Here is a 15,879-nt window from a genome sequence, read left to right as displayed (position 1 = left end):
TCCTGCACAAATAAGATACTACTTCTCCTTTAGGCTCCAATTCAGTTGCACCAATAATATGGCCGAGTATGAATCTTTGATTCAAGGTCTCTTACTTGCCCAAAAATGAGGAATTCAAGACTTGAGAGTATATGGGGATAGTGAGTTGGTAGTTAACCAAGTGAGAAACTAGAATATCACCAAAAATGGCCTGCGCAAGTCTTACAAACACAGAGTCTGGGATTTGCTTGAGGGCTTCAATGCATTTAATATTTAGAGCATTCCTAGGAAAGAAAATAAACATGCTGATAGACTTGCAGTAGTGGGTGCAGCTTATGATGTACCAGGGAATCTTGAGGAGAGGAAGAAGCAACAAGTAAGGGTGCTAGTAAGGCCTACCATCCCTGACAACAACACTCATTGGCAGGTGTTTGATTTTGATGAGCAAATTGTGAGTTTCTTGCAATATGAGGTAGAATTCTCAAATAGAAATCAGTCAAGACTGCAAGATCAGTATGGTGATCAGATCATTCACCTCAGTTCTAACAAGTTTCCCAAGGGTCTCATTACCTTGGAGAGTTTCTTTAATCCTGATGATCAAACAAGAGGCAAAGGAATAAATCTAGCTGCAGAAAAGGATGATTATGCCCCAGTTACAATTGCTGATGGAAAATCTCTAAATATGGGGAAGGTATGTTCTGAAACTAAGCAAGAAAACTTCATTCATTTATGTCAAGAATTTAATGATGTATTTGCTTGGACATATGATGACTTCAAATGGTTTGACCCTAGTTTGCTTCAGCATACCATAGATTTAATTGATAGGGCAAAACCAGTAAGGCAAAAACAAAGGCCAGTGAATCCCAAGATTGAACCTCTAATGAGAAAAGAACTATCCAAGTTTATAGAGGCTAATATAATATTTCCTATCAAACACTCATCATGGGTAGCTAACCTTGTCCATGTAAGGAAGAAGAATGGAGAAATCAGACTGTGTGTGGACTTTAGAGACCTTAATCAAGCTTCTCTTAAAGATCACCATCCTCTCCCTTCCGTGGAGCAGATTCTATCCAGGTTCAGTGGTTCAAGGAGATTCTCTTTTCTTGATGGGTTCTCTGGTTATAATCAAGTGCTGGTTAAAGAATTTGATAGATATAAGACAACATTCACTACTAAATGGGGCACCTATGCTTATTGCAAGATGCCATTTGGACTAAAAAATGCAGGTGCCACATTTCAAAAGGCAATGGAGATGGCCTTTAAAAAATTAATTGACAGGTTTGTCTTGGTATACCTTGATGATATAACTGTATATTCAAAAAATGTAGAAGATCATTTTGATCATCTAAGACAGGTATTTCTAAGATGTAGAGAGTTTGGAGTTTCCCTTAACCCAACCAAGTGTGTCTTTGCTACAAGCCAAGAAAATTTATTGGGACACATTGTATCTAAGGATGGGCTGACCATTGATCTAGAAAGAACAAAGGCAATACTTGCCCTTCCTATTCCTAAACACAAGAAGGGGCTGCAAATTTTTCTTAGTAGAATGAATTTTGTAAGAAGGTTTATTCCTAATCTTGCTACCATGGTGAAACCTCTTATAGCTATGTTGAAGAAAGATATGGTCTTCTCATGGACCAAGGAAGGGAAGGAGAGTTTTGAAGAGATCAAGACAGCCATAGCCTCAGCCCCTACTCTCATGAACCCAAATTTTGAGAAAGATTTCATCCTCTACACTCTAGCCGGTGGGTCAAGTATCTCTGCTATCTTGACTCAAACAAATGACAGGGATTAGGAGTAGCCCATAGCTTTCTTTAGTGAAGGGCTCAAGGAATATGAAGATAAGTACAACTTTGTAGAGAAGCAAGCCCTTGCAGTCATCAGAGCCTTGAAGAAATTCAAGCACCTCTTGTCCCACAATAAGATCCATTTGTTGGTGCCCCATGCCAGTGTAAAAGACTTCCTGTTAAACAAGGATATCAGTGAAAAGAGAGCTAGATGGATCACTAAGGTAATGGAGTATGATGTTGATATTTAGATTACCAAGCTGATAAGAGGGAGAGGATTATGCAAAGAAATGTTATCAGGTCAGGATTTAGATGAAGAGGCTGCTATGGTAATAATAGAGTAGCAGGAGGAAGGAAATGTTAATGGTTCAAGGAGCTGGATAAATGACATGAAGAGCTTCTTACCAGGGAATGGATATCCTCAGGGATTGGACAGAGCTAAAAGAAGACAATATAGACTGTAGTCCATTCCATATGTTGTAATTGATGGTATCCTATTCAGGAGGGATTTTAATGGGACCCTGTTGAGATGCATTAAAGGGGATCAGGCTGAGAGGATGATTAAGGAACTTCATGATGGCCCTGATGGTGGCCATTTCTCTGCAAGAACAACTGCCATGAAGATTATGAGGGCTGGTTATTATTGGTGATCTCTGTTCCATAATTTTTATGGATATGTGAGGAAATGTGAGAAGTGTGCTTTCTTCTCAGGCAAATAGAGGCTTGTAGCTCTCCCCCTTCGTCCTATTCAAGTGGATCAGCCCTTTACCCAGTGGGGGTTGGATTTTATAGGCCCCATTAATCCTCCATCTAGTGTAGGTCATAAATGGATTTTGGCTACTATTGATTATTTCACTAGATGGACAGAGGCAGTTGCCTTGAAGGATGCCACAGAACTATCAGTTGTTGAATTCCTTGATGGAATTGTATCTAGGTTTGGTGCTCCTTCTACTATCATCTCGGGCAATCCTAAGTCTTTTGTTGGAACCCAGATTTGTGCATGGGAAATGAATCACAATATTTACCTGAGCACATCATCAAATTACTATCCCCAAGGTAATGGTTTGGCTGATTCTTCCAACAATAATCTAATCAAAATCATGAAGAGGACAATAGAAGACAATCAGAGGATCTAGCATAAGAAATTAAGAACTGCTCTGTGGGCTGATAGGATAACACCCAAGAGATCTGTTGGGAATTCACCTTTTGTGCTAGTATATGGTAGGGAGGCTAGACTCCCAATTTTATTGGAATTCCCATCCTTGGAGTTGGCTCATCAGTTGGAATTGATTGAAGATAATGCCATGTCAGTAAGAATGGCAGAGTTGATTGAACTAGAAGAAATGAGAAATAAGGCTATGCAAACCCTAGAGATACATTAGCGGTAGATGAAAAGGAGTTTTGATAAGAAAACTAGGGTTAGGACCTTTAGAGAAGGATATTTAGTTCTAAAGTGGGATTCCGACAGAGCAAAATCAAGAAGACATTTCAAATATGACCCACTATGGAGTGGCCCCTATCTGATTGCCAGTTGCAAACAGGCTAATGCATTCCAGTCGAGCAGACCCAATGGTGAAGTTTTGCCCATTCCAGTCAATGAGATCTATCTGAAGCCATGTTTTTGAAATTTTGAGAATCCATGTATATAGGTAGTTTAGTTTCTTTTCTATTGTTTCTTTCTTTTCAAGAAGTGCGCGAGCACAACCATCTCCCAATGAGGTAGTAGATTTTCAGGTGTCTCAAGTTGTACAGGAAGTTTTGTTTTTGTTTCCAGTTGCAATCACAGAGCTAGGGTTTTCAATATTTTGATCTCCTCGCAGAAGGGTTAGGGTTTTGCATTTCTCAGATTCACACTTTTTTGACCCCGTAGCCCAATGGATTGTTACAGGCACTGGTCATGCATCAAGCAAGCTCATGCCCCCTGTGAGTCGCTAGAAATGTTATCATTTGTTCACCCGCCAAGGATTCAAATTTTAAGTGTCCAGCCCATCCAACGGCTAGTCCCAGAATTAATATTATTTTAATGCCTAGGAGACATCAAAAAATCTAAATGATCAAACCTTATAAAAGTTTCCACGGCCCGCAAGTTCTTTGCCGTCAGATCTAAGTCAGATCTACGGTCGGTTCTATCTCACCATGGGAAGCTGCACGAGATTTACGTTTGCGACATGGCGCCCTTTCGCCACGTGTTCGATGGGTCCAATGGGCCAGGTAACAGGTTTGGCGAGTCAAAAAAGTTTTACGGCACCGTAAGTGCTATGTCACTATCGTGTGTTGGCTGAAAAATCTGCATAGTGACATAGCGCTCGACAGAAAGGTCTGATGGCGGGCCAATTGCGTCATCGAAAATTTAGCGGCGGGTCAAAAAGTTTCATGGGCCAAAAAGTTCCAAAAAGAGGTAGGGCGCCATGGCGCCAATGGAAAACCCACGAGTTTTTTGTTAGCGACATAGTGACTGGTCAACACGTGGCGTGGCAGGATCAAACAATACCAATTTCTGCCAGGTTGGTGCTTTGAAGCTAATCAGGAGGTGCCAGGTGTATGAGTCAGAGCATATCTATTTCATGGGCCTAGCAATTTTTAGAGGGAAGGATGTGCAGAGTACGAGGTGGTTTTGATCGTTAGATTGAAATTAATCTACGATGGGTGTCATCACGCTATGGGAAAGCTGTGTGAGATTTACAACAGTGACATAGCACTTGGGTGCCACGTGTCCCTCAGCAGGGTCAAGCGGTATAAACCCTCCAAGTGTGCTTCATTAGGCCAAAGGGGAGCAACCACGTATGCCAAGTCAGAGTACAGTCAGTGTTGCCAGTGAATGAAAGGGTTAAGATCTCCACCGTCGAATCTACGAAGATCAATGGCAGGTGCCATCATGCTATGGATAAGCCACATGAATTTTATTTTAATGACATGGTGCTTGGAGGACATGTGTCCGATGGGTCCAAGTTTGGAGGTGTAGAAAATACAGATGGTTGGCACGTGGCCGGTTCCCATTGATCAATGCACTAAGGAGTAGTATATCTTGCTTGCCGTCGGATCAAGGAAATCGATGGAAGGCGCCATGTCGCCATGGTGAAGTTGCACAATCTTTACCATAGTGACATGGAACCCTTTAGCCACATGTCAACGGGGCCAGGTTGCAATAGGGTACATCGATCAGATATTGCCAGGTGTCATTTGGGCGTAGAGCAGTTGTTGAGGTGGCACCAGATATGATGGGCCTAGGGTAAGAACAGTATAGTGGTACAATGAGTCTCCATGATTGTCAGATTTAAGGTAGATTGACGGTCAGTGCTATCTCACCTTTCAAAGTTGCACAACGGATACCATGGCAACACAGCGCCTTGTTGATACGTGCCTCGCTAGCTCGGCTAGGGTTGGCAATTAATGGGTGGTGGTTAGTGTGATCGGCACAGTTAAAGATAATAGTTTGAAGGTGGTGTAGTTAGTCCAACATAAGGAATGGTCAGTGCATGGGACCTTGAGGAGGTGGCAAAATAAAGAAAGGCGATTGGCCCGCATGGCCCAGTTGTTGCATAAGGAACTGGTTGACTCTCTAACCCCCATTGATCCATGAACCTAAGGGTCAAAGGTGATCGATTTTATCTTGCGATCTGATCTTCATGATCAATGCCACCAACTCAGAAATGAATGCAAAACATAGAAAGAAACTCCACCATCTCAGTCGATCCATCTACCTGGTTAGAGCACAATTATGGTGTCATTCTGTCTTCTCTAGGCTCTTTCTCAGAGGAATATCAGATTTTGGTACTTAAGACCACCAGATCTTTGATTGGATTTTTAGGGTGAGAAGTTAATGCTAGTAGTTGAGAAGTAAATGCAATGCAAAAATCCTCAGTTATGCCTAAACTATAAAGACAATTTTGTAATCTTTTCTAAGGGGACTCCTTTTTTGATTTCTCTGCTACTGCTTGTAGGTCTACAGTGTAAAATACTATTTGTCTCTAAGCTGTATAACATTCTGTATCATCTCCTTCAGCCATCGATGTGTACATGCATCCGTTTTGCCTCTCATTGGTGTATTGTTGAGATTTGTGGCTCACATACTGTGTCTATTTTTGGCCTATTGGATAATATATAAGTGAAATCCTTTCCTTGTGTTATTCAGTTTGGTTTCTTCATCTGTATGTGGTTATTGATTGACATAAGTCTGGGTGTGTATGACTTTTGAATGTTACCCTTGTTTTCTAGTGCATATATGGGCGGAAATGAAGTCTGAACACTCTATTTTGGTGCATCACCTCCTTAGATCAGACTAGGTAGATCTGCTTTCATGATCTTCTTCTCCCTTTTCCTTTCCAAGAGTAGATAGGTGTGCCCTGATAATAAGAGGAAGCCGGCCTTCTCCAGAGACTCAACCTCACAATTCAAGTCCCACAGCTTGGAGGTTGTTTCCATGTTTCACTAGGTTGTCCTCGCTTTCACTAGGTTGTCCTCATGCATAGGCCTTGGACAAGGGTGCAAACCTAAGTGACAACAACTACTACATCCTTACTCTATATTCTTGATCCTTCATAGCTGCTTGCTGATCAGTTTCTTATCTCTTTTGAATGTCCCTCTTTCATCTTTTTTTTTTTTTTTTCTACTATTGATCTCATACATTCTCATACATCTCCCTCTTACCTTTTATTAATCAGTTTCTCATAAATCTCACTCTTTGACATAAATGCCAAAGGTGTAGAATCTTCAACATACTTGGTGTATGCTTTTCATCTTATGTCTTTTTCCTCTGTCAAAATGCTTGTGACTGATCTGGAATTTATATTCTTTCTGTCATCCTCTACATCATTCTTTTCATATTTCAATGATCTACTCCTGTTGATGCAGGGCAGCTTCTTTGTTGCTTTAGACTGCTTGAGTTAGGGGTTTTACCCCCAACTAGCCTCTAAGATATTCATAAGTATCCTTGGGCAATGGTTTGGTGAATATATTTGCAATTTGTTCCTTTGTGTGAATGTACTCCATCTTTACTTGTTTGTCTTCCACCAATTCTCTGACATAGTGATACTTGATTGCAATATGCTTGGTTTTTGCATGCATTACTAGATTCTTGGAGATGTTTATAGCACTTGTATTATCACAATATAGTATCACAGGTTTGGTTACTTCTTCTTTCTTTCCTTTCAATAGATGTTTGAGCCACACAATGTTTGTGCAATTGATTGCCGCTACCACATATTCTGCTTCTGCAGTGTACTGTGATGTGCATGTTTGTTTCATACTGGTCCAAGTAACTAGCCTTTTGCCTAAGAATAGTGCTCCTCCACTTGTGCTTTTTTTTTCATCAATTTTTCCTCACCAATCTGCATCTATGTAGGCATTTAGCTCAAACTTTTCATTCTTTTTGTAGTATAGGCCAAGATCATCAGTTCCTTTGAGATACCTCATTATCCTTTTTACTACCATGAGATTATTTTCTCTAGGATTAGCAAAGAATCTAGCCACTATTCCAACTGCTAATGCTATGTCTTATCTTCTATGTACAACATATTGTAGTTTTCCAATCATGGATCTATACATTGTTTGATTGACTTCAATTGATTCATCATTTTTCTTATGTCCTATTCTTATTGGTGTGCTAATAGGTTTGGAGTCTTCCAATCCAAACGTCTTGAGTATCTCTTTGATGTAGTTTGATTATGTCATGAATATACCATGTTTTAGTTGATGTACTTGTAATCCAACAAAGAAATTGATTTCTCTAAACATAGACATCTCAAACTCATGTTTCATTTTCTCAGCAAAAATTTTGCAAAGCGCTTCCTTTCCTCCAAAAATTATGTCATCCACAAAGATTTTAGATACAAGGATATCCTTACCTTCTTCTAATTTCATGTACATGTTTTTGTTATCATTAGTTCTTTCAAATCCTATTTGCACTAGATACTTGTGAAGTCTCTCATACCAAGCTCTAGGGGCTTTCTTTAATGCATATAGAGCCTTATGCAATTTGCATACATTTTTTTTGTTATTTTCATCAACAAATCCTTCTGGTTGCTCTATGGAGACTTCCTCCTCAAGTATACCATTAAGAAATGTACACTTAATATCCATTTGATAGACTTTAAATCCTTTGAAGGCTGCATATGCCAATAAGGTCCTTACTCCTTCCATTCTAGAAATTGGAGCAAAAGTTTCTCCATAGTCTAGTCCTTCTTCTTGTGCACACCCTTTATAGACTAGTCTTGGCTTGTTCCTTGTGGTTTCACCATTCTCATCTAACTTGTTTCTAAACACCCACTTGGTTCCAATTACATTCTTGTTAGATGCTCTTGAAACTAAGGTCCATGTCTTGTTCTTTTCAATTTATTCTATTTCTTCTTTCATAGCATTGTACCAATCATCATCTTTTATGGCTTCACTTACTATTTTTGGTTCTGTTTTGCTGAGTAGACATGTCTCACTTCTGAGTCTATACCTTGTCATTGGTCCTGCCTCTTTTTTTCCAATAATTTGATCTGCAAGATGATGTCTTCTTACATACTTTGCCAATACTGGTTCTTTCCTTGTTTGCATGTTGTCTCTTTCAAAATTTGAATCTTCATGTTTATTTTCATAAGATATTTCTTCATTTCTTTCATGTTGATAGTTCTCAAAATTTGAATGAACATTCTCTGTATTGTGTAGCTTGGCTTCTGAATGTGTTTGCTGCTCGGCATTCATTGTCTGTGACTCAATAGATGCTAGAATTTGTTGATGATTTTCATTCTGAGTTGCAACTTCACCATTATTAGGTATACCTTCATAAAAGGATACAAGGGTTTTGCATTCTTTTTCTTTCTTGGTGTTCTCAACACTTTGAACTTCTGCAAGCTCATCAAATTTCACATTTGTGCTTTCTACTACTTTGTTAGTGTTAACATTCAAGCACTTATAAGTTTTCCTTCTAGTAGAATAACCAATAAATGTGCCTTCCTCACTCTTTACATCAAACTTTCCATTTCTAGACTCTTTATATATATAGCATTTGCATCCAAATATTTTGAAATATTTTACATTAGGAGAATGCCCATACCATAATTCAAAAGGTGTTGCATTTGTACCTTTCTTAACTTGAACTTTGTTGAGTGTATAGATTGTAGTACTTACAGCTTCTCTCCAATACTTGACTGCAAGATTTTTCTCCATCATTAACGTCCTAGCATAGTCAATAACTGATCTATTCCTTCTTTCTGCTATACAATTATGAAGTGGAGCCCTAGGTGCTGATGTCTACCTTTTGATTCCTCTTTCATTGCAGAATTCTTCAAATTCTCTTGATGTGAATTCACCTCCTCTATTAGATCTGAGACATTTTAGGCTCTTCCTAGTCTCCTTTTCAACTCTAGCCAAGTACCATTTGAACATTGGGAACACATCTAATTTTTGTTTCAGGAACATGACTGTCATCATCCTTGAATAGTCATCTACAAATAGCATTATGTATCTATCACCTTTGTAGCTTTGTACTTCAATAGGACCACACAAGTCAGCATGAACTAGCTCTAATACTTCATTAGAAGTATAAGCCTTGCTTTTGAAAGTTTACTTGGTCATCTTCCCTAGTTGGCATTGTTTGCACATGGTGTTATCAGGCTTCTTCAACTTTGGTAGACCTATGACTTTCTTCATTTTGTTGATGCTTATCAGATTGTCAAAATTTAGATGACATAGCCTCTTGTGCCATAACCATACATCATTAGTTTGAACAATGAAACAAGAAGCATCTTCCATGTCTAGGTAGAAAAAATTACTCCTATTCTGGTCACCTTTTCCTATTAGGCTTCCTTGAGAATCATAGATCTTGGCAACTCCATTTTCAAATTCAACCTTGCATCCTATGTTTCCTAACTATGAGACACTTAAGAAGTTGTAATTCAGGCCTTCAACGTAATATGTATTATCACATGATATCTTTTCAGTAAACTTGATACTACCTTTCCCTTTGATATGACATGGTGCATTGTTACCAAATCTAACACTATTTCCTTCATATTGAATAAAGGTAATGAACTCACTTTTATCTCCAATCATGTGATGAGAGCATCCCCTATCTATGATCCATTTATTATTCTTGTTCATGCAAGTTACCAGGGAAATTGCTTCATCTTCATCTGATTCATCTTTCATAGCCACATAGACTACTTCATCATCATTCTCATCCGAGTCTTCTTCAACAATGTAGCATTTTTTGCCTTTACCCCTATAGTCCTTGTTGTCCTCTTTCTTATTCTTGAGGTTGCCTCCATCCTTCTAATTTTTCTTTTGTGTGCATTTGGCTACAATGTGACCAACTTCATCACAATTGAAACAAATGATTGGCAACTTACCTTTGAATTTGCCTCTTCCTCTATGAAATCTTCTTGCTAGTAATGCCTCCAATTGGTCTACATCATCTTCATCAATGCTGTTGTCACTAGATACATACTTTTCTTTTCCACTTTTTTTCTTTGTTTGCATCTCCTCATTATCTTTTATTGTCATCTTGGCTTTGAATGTAGATTCAAAGTTTTCTGGCTTCTAGTTGTCAAAGTTGGATAGCTCAAAGGCAGTGAGTCTTCCAATTATTCCTTCAAATGAAAATGTGTTGCCTAGTACACACCTTAGCTTTTAGATGGCTGATACTCTTATAGCATATAGATAGGAAGCAAAGTTCTCAAGTATTTGCTACATATTGTTTCTTCTGATAACTTTCCCTCTAGGCTTCTTATGGCACTTACCACTTCTTTCATCCTTGCACCATACTGAGCAACATTCTCTCCTTCTTCCATTTTCATGTCATCAAACTTTCCTCTTAGGCTGTCTCTTTTGGCAATCTTGACATTATCATCTCCTCCATGGATGTTTGATAATGTTCTCCACATCTGATGTGCAGTAGCACATTCTTTGATGTCATCATACTTGACATAGCTTAGTGCTGAAGCAATCTCTAACATCGCTTGATTGTGCTCCTTCTTCTTGTTCATGTCTTCTACAGTGAGGGGTCCTGCAAGGTCTACATGATCCAAGGTGCAACTTCATCAGACTTTTCCATGCAACAAAGTTGTCTTTGTTTAGCTTGGAAAATTCTTTCTTGGACATCTTGATCTTCTTGCTACTAGTACCTTGAAACAAATCAGTAGTGGGCTCTGATACCAATTGTCAGAATTCTTTTAGAATAACTGAGAGGTAGGTGAATCAGTTATTCAAGGTCCAATAATGTCCAATACAATTTTTTAATAAAACATGGGTGAATCAAAAGTACTAGCCTTTTTACTTTCTTGTCAAATCCTTAATGGCATATAATTGAAATTATCATGCATGCAATTAAACATTAAACAATCATGTGAAGTAAACATGCATCACCCCATAACACAAAGGATTTTGGTGACCCGAAAACCCTCTAGGAATAAGAAGGTAAATCTGGGGTGTGGATGACACCCACAAAATTACTACGCAATAGATTTCAACCACTTCTGATGGTTTTCCTTGTTAAAGGCTTTACACACTGTCAGATGTGACCTTTTAAAGGATTTCTACACCCTGTTAGGAGTGTGCCCTATTAGAGGACTTAAGAACATTCAACTTAGAATGCCATCCTATTAAAGGATTTACATAGAGCTATTAGGCCCACTCAAGTCCATGGGATTTATAGTCACCTTCTCAAAAGAATCTTTTATCCCTCTCTAAGGATCTCCTATCCGTCTCTTGAGGATCTCTTATCCTTCTCCTGGGGATCTTCTATCCTTTTCTTGAGGCTTACCCACCTAGTTGTTAAGCTAAACTAGCAATGTAGGATTTCAATGTCTAATACAATAGTAAGAAAGTATTAGAAAGGTTTTGACCTGATAAAGATTGCAACTCTAACCTTGCAGATTTTAGATCACTCTTCAATTATTTTCTTCGCTTGGCTTTTCTTCCTTGTTGTGCTGACAACTTGTCCACCCTTCAAGATCTGTCTCCTTGAGTTCTTCCACTCATTATGCCAATACACTCTATGGTCACTTGATCAACTCAGAGTCTTGATGCTCCGTGCTTACTCCTCACTATGTCCTCTTCTTGACACTTCACACTAGCCTTCTCCTAGCTTCTTCACATGACCACACTTATGACCAACTCCCTCTCTCTCTCTCTTGATCATTGACTTGTAACTCCTTATAAAGAAGTTTTGTTATTCATTTTCCACTCAAGTCTTCCGCTTATCAATTTGAATTGATTTTTGAAATTGTTTTCCCTCCAAATTGTTTCTTCTAGAAAATCCATTAGTATTCACCTTGAATTGGTTTGCATGGTTTACAAAAAAATTTGTGACATCTACCTATCATCCTTATCATCCAACTGATTCACAAAATTCAATGTAACAAACTTATCGTTACTGATCTAGTGAATCTTTTTGTCTTATCAATAATGCAGTAACTCAGCATCATTGGTTTACTGATGCTCGACTCCTTCTGTGTTACTCAACTTCTACTGCATTTACTGATGCTCAACACCTAAAGAAATTTTCTCAACACTTAAACAATCCTATCTTACACGGCACTTGAACAATCATGTGTTACTTGGCACTTGAACAATTTTGTGTTACTGGGCACCCAAAGGATTGCTCAGCACACACTGAAGTTGAACTTGCTTAGCTTCAACTAAGAATTTTCTCAGCTCTCACAAATGAACTTAGTCAGGCTTTATAAATGACTTAGTTAAACCTTACATCTTTGATGTGTCTCAGTGTGTCCATCCTCTGTTTCTTAGAGTATGTTATCAATACACTATTTCATCAATGGCTTGGCCGATTCTTATACTTCATTACAACATCATAACTTCAACCTTTCTCTAGGTGCTCTAGTTACATCTTATTGATTAACACCTCCTTGTTAATCAACCAAGTGATAGTATTTGGACCACTTAAGCAATTGTCATTCTTTCAAGTAGCAAGTTTGACATCAGTGACAAAACAATGATTGAAAGCATTCTTTACTAGTTCCATTCTTCATTCAAAGATCTTTTCAATCATTTTCAACACATCATATCAATTAAACATTTTCCCCTTCAGACTCAGACAAACAGTAATGTTTGGAAAAGGAACTTTACAATTTAAACCCTTCATCTCACTAGATAACTCAATATTAAATTTTATGGCAGTTTTTGGCTACTCCATTCAACTTGAAGAGTTACTCTTTATCTAGGATATTTTTAATAGATAAAAATATGGTTTAATCTATAAGCAAGTGCCTTAGATAAAAATGTATTTATGTTGTATGTATAGCATTTTAAAAATATATTAATATTCATTGTTTAAGGTTTCTATGAATTTCATCACTTATCTAATATTAAAATATAAATATATTCAAATAATATAAACTATAAAATATATAAAATCATAATTTTTTTAATCTCAATTATTGCGATCTAAATAATGCACTGTAAAATATAAATGTGCTATGAAAATATATAATGTTTAGTTTTCGTAGCTAGAACTCAGTAGAAGTTTCAAGAAAGAAACTCTCCATGGAAGTTTCTATAAAGAGTGTCTAAACATTTGAAAAATATTAAGAACTAAAATCTATTATCTTTTGCACCTTTTGATTGGCTACAATTCATTTTCTAAATTTATAAATGCAAAAAGAAAAAATTTAAGACGAAAATTTAAGGTCAATTAAAAAAGAGAAATATTATGAAAATTAAAAATAAAAATAAAATAACATCAAACCTTGGTAATATCAAAAATTATTGACTAAATGGTAGGGATTCCAACTCCAACAAGTTCAAATATGTTGTGTATAAGATTTTTTTTTCCTAACTTTATTGTCCAATTCATATGCGTAAGTAAATATATAGGTTCTTTATACTCCAAAACAAACTAAACATTGAAAAAAATCCACCCATTCATATAATCCAACCTTGTGTATCTTGATGTCCCTAATTGATCCTTCCTTTCTTATTTTTCTCCTCAAGTTTAAATTTCAACACCATATCCAACACCAACCCCAAATTCAAGGTGTAATATTGTTCCTTCAACACATAGATCTACACATCGATGAGACTATGTCCAACCCATACATTATGGCTATATGTTGTGCATGATAGAATCAGTTTCTTAAAAATAAATAGAATCTAAAGGACAAAAGAAAAACTCAATCACCATTTACATTGGTTTGAATAAGTTATCACACTTATCTTGTAGCCTTAGACACAGAATTTTCAATAAGTTAGTGTGTCAGGACCATTCATTATATAGGTCCTTTAAATCTCATTAGTTGATAACTATAGTCAAATTTTTATATTGCTATCATTTTTCATCCAAGTAGCTTTAAAGTAAAACTCATAGACTCATATGTCATGAGTAGTGGTTCAATACAATGTGTTTCCGCCATACTGGGCAATTCTCTTTCTATGGCATGATTATCTCCATTATTGCCATCCATATAATCTTCTGATTCCAAGGACGTACTGGCCAGCAATAACAGAGAAACGAAAACAAACTTAGTTTTATCCCAGAAGCTCATGTTTGCCCATATCCTTTGGCATGTAATTTCAATACGTCTGTCCCCTAATACAATCTTACCACCATATTTTTGGGCTTGTCTGTATGCACTTCTTAACTCAGAGCCAGGAACAACTCCAACGTCTTTTGCACACTTTTGCATAACAAGGCTACCAAGTGTTCCAAAAGCATTAGAGTTGTTTCTCTTCAACATACCAACCATACGATCAGTAATTACAGGTACATCTGCAGCTCTATGTCGTTGTGTATACAAGAGATGGGACCTCCTCTCACAGAACTCTAGGAATACAACATCTGGTTTCAAGAAGCTAATGAGTGCTTCGACATCCTTGCAAGACTGTGAAGAGACATGACATGTTCCAATCAAGTAAACATTGCAGGTACCTTTCTCAGATTCGCATTGTAAAATCACAACTTTGTTTCTCAGCTCTCTAGGAAGCTCAATCATTGGGTCTTGGAGAAGAAATAGGTTTGAAAAGCTGCTTTCCATTTCCCCTTGGATGCCACGCCTGCCCTTATATCGTCTGTCGAACCGGACGGTTTCTTAACAGAAGATCCGGCAACCCACGGTGATATCGGCGAAGAACTCATTTGCTAAAAAGCTTTTGTTTATGTAATCTTTTCTCGCATCTCTTCTAGACAAGCTGACTTGGGCAAGCTTTACAAGATACTGTCTATTCCATCTTGTAAGAACTTGTTGGGGTTCGTTTCGCAGTGGGAATATGAGTGGAATAGGAATATGTAAATTCTTAATATTTTAAATTTTTCATTTGGGTGCACCAAATCAGAATTGTCAATAAGAATACTCATTCCAACTTTGTGTCAATAATGAGCATTTGCAATTCCACTTAAATAGGTGGAATTGGAATACATATTCCTATTCCAATTATTTATTTTAGAAAACATAAATTTCTGGGTCTGTGAATTCCCCATGAAATTTCGACTGAACCAAACAATAATAGGAATATGTATTCTTATTTTCTATCCTAGAATAACTATTCTAGAATACGTATTCCTATTCTCATATTCTTATTCCCACTACCAAATGGACCCAAAGTGTGGGATGAAATCAAAATGTATCTTAAATAGTTATTGGTGCCCTCAGGCAGGAATAGGAATAGGGGAACAAGAATAGCTATTCTGGAATACTTATTTTGAAATAAAAAAATGTGGGTACATATTCTTATTCTCAGTTTGATTCAGCCAGAATTTGATGGGCAATTCACAGACCCAAAAATTTATGTTTTGTAAAATAAATAAAACTAGAATAGAATACATATTCCAATTCCACCTATTTAGGTGGAATTGCAAAACTTGATTTTTGGGAATTAGGAATTTTGTATTCCAATTCCAATTTGGTGCATCCAAACAAAGAATTCAAAATTTTAAGAATTTACATATGCCAATTCCACTTGTACTCCCACTACCAAATGAGCCCTATGCTCAATAATGTTTAAAACATTAATAACTACTTGAAACTAGCTGGGATCCATATGGCCCCGGGCATTGGAACTTGTACTTGATTATTAACAAAAATTGGTCACATGGGCTCATACTTTGTGTGTTGTGAATGTTGAACAGTGCTTGGTTGGTGGGTTTGTCTTCATATCATTATTTTTATATAGATAA

The 15,879-nt window shown here is 37.3% G+C and overlaps 1 protein-coding gene across 1 annotated transcript in view; it reads right to left on the bottom strand.

Moving 5' to 3' along the window:
* Positions 1–14,740, bottom strand: part of LOC149559908 (uncharacterized) — a 154,512-nt gene extending 139,772 nt beyond the window's left edge. The window contains exon 1 of the mRNA XM_089827513.1: positions 14,107–14,740. Within this exon, the coding sequence (XP_089683639.1) occupies positions 14,107–14,740 (634 nt within the window). The remainder of the gene's footprint in view (positions 1–14,106) is intronic.
* Between the last annotated feature and the right edge of the window lie 1,139 nt (positions 14,741–15,879).

This window comes from Cupressus sempervirens, chromosome 4 (genome assembly GCF_028749045.1).
Source record: "Cupressus sempervirens isolate cs-2001-9-10 chromosome 4, ASM2874904v1, whole genome shotgun sequence".
In the NCBI taxonomy this organism is placed as follows: Eukaryota; Viridiplantae; Streptophyta; class Pinopsida; order Cupressales; family Cupressaceae; genus Cupressus; species Cupressus sempervirens.
This window is presented reverse-complemented; position numbering and strand designations above follow the sequence as displayed.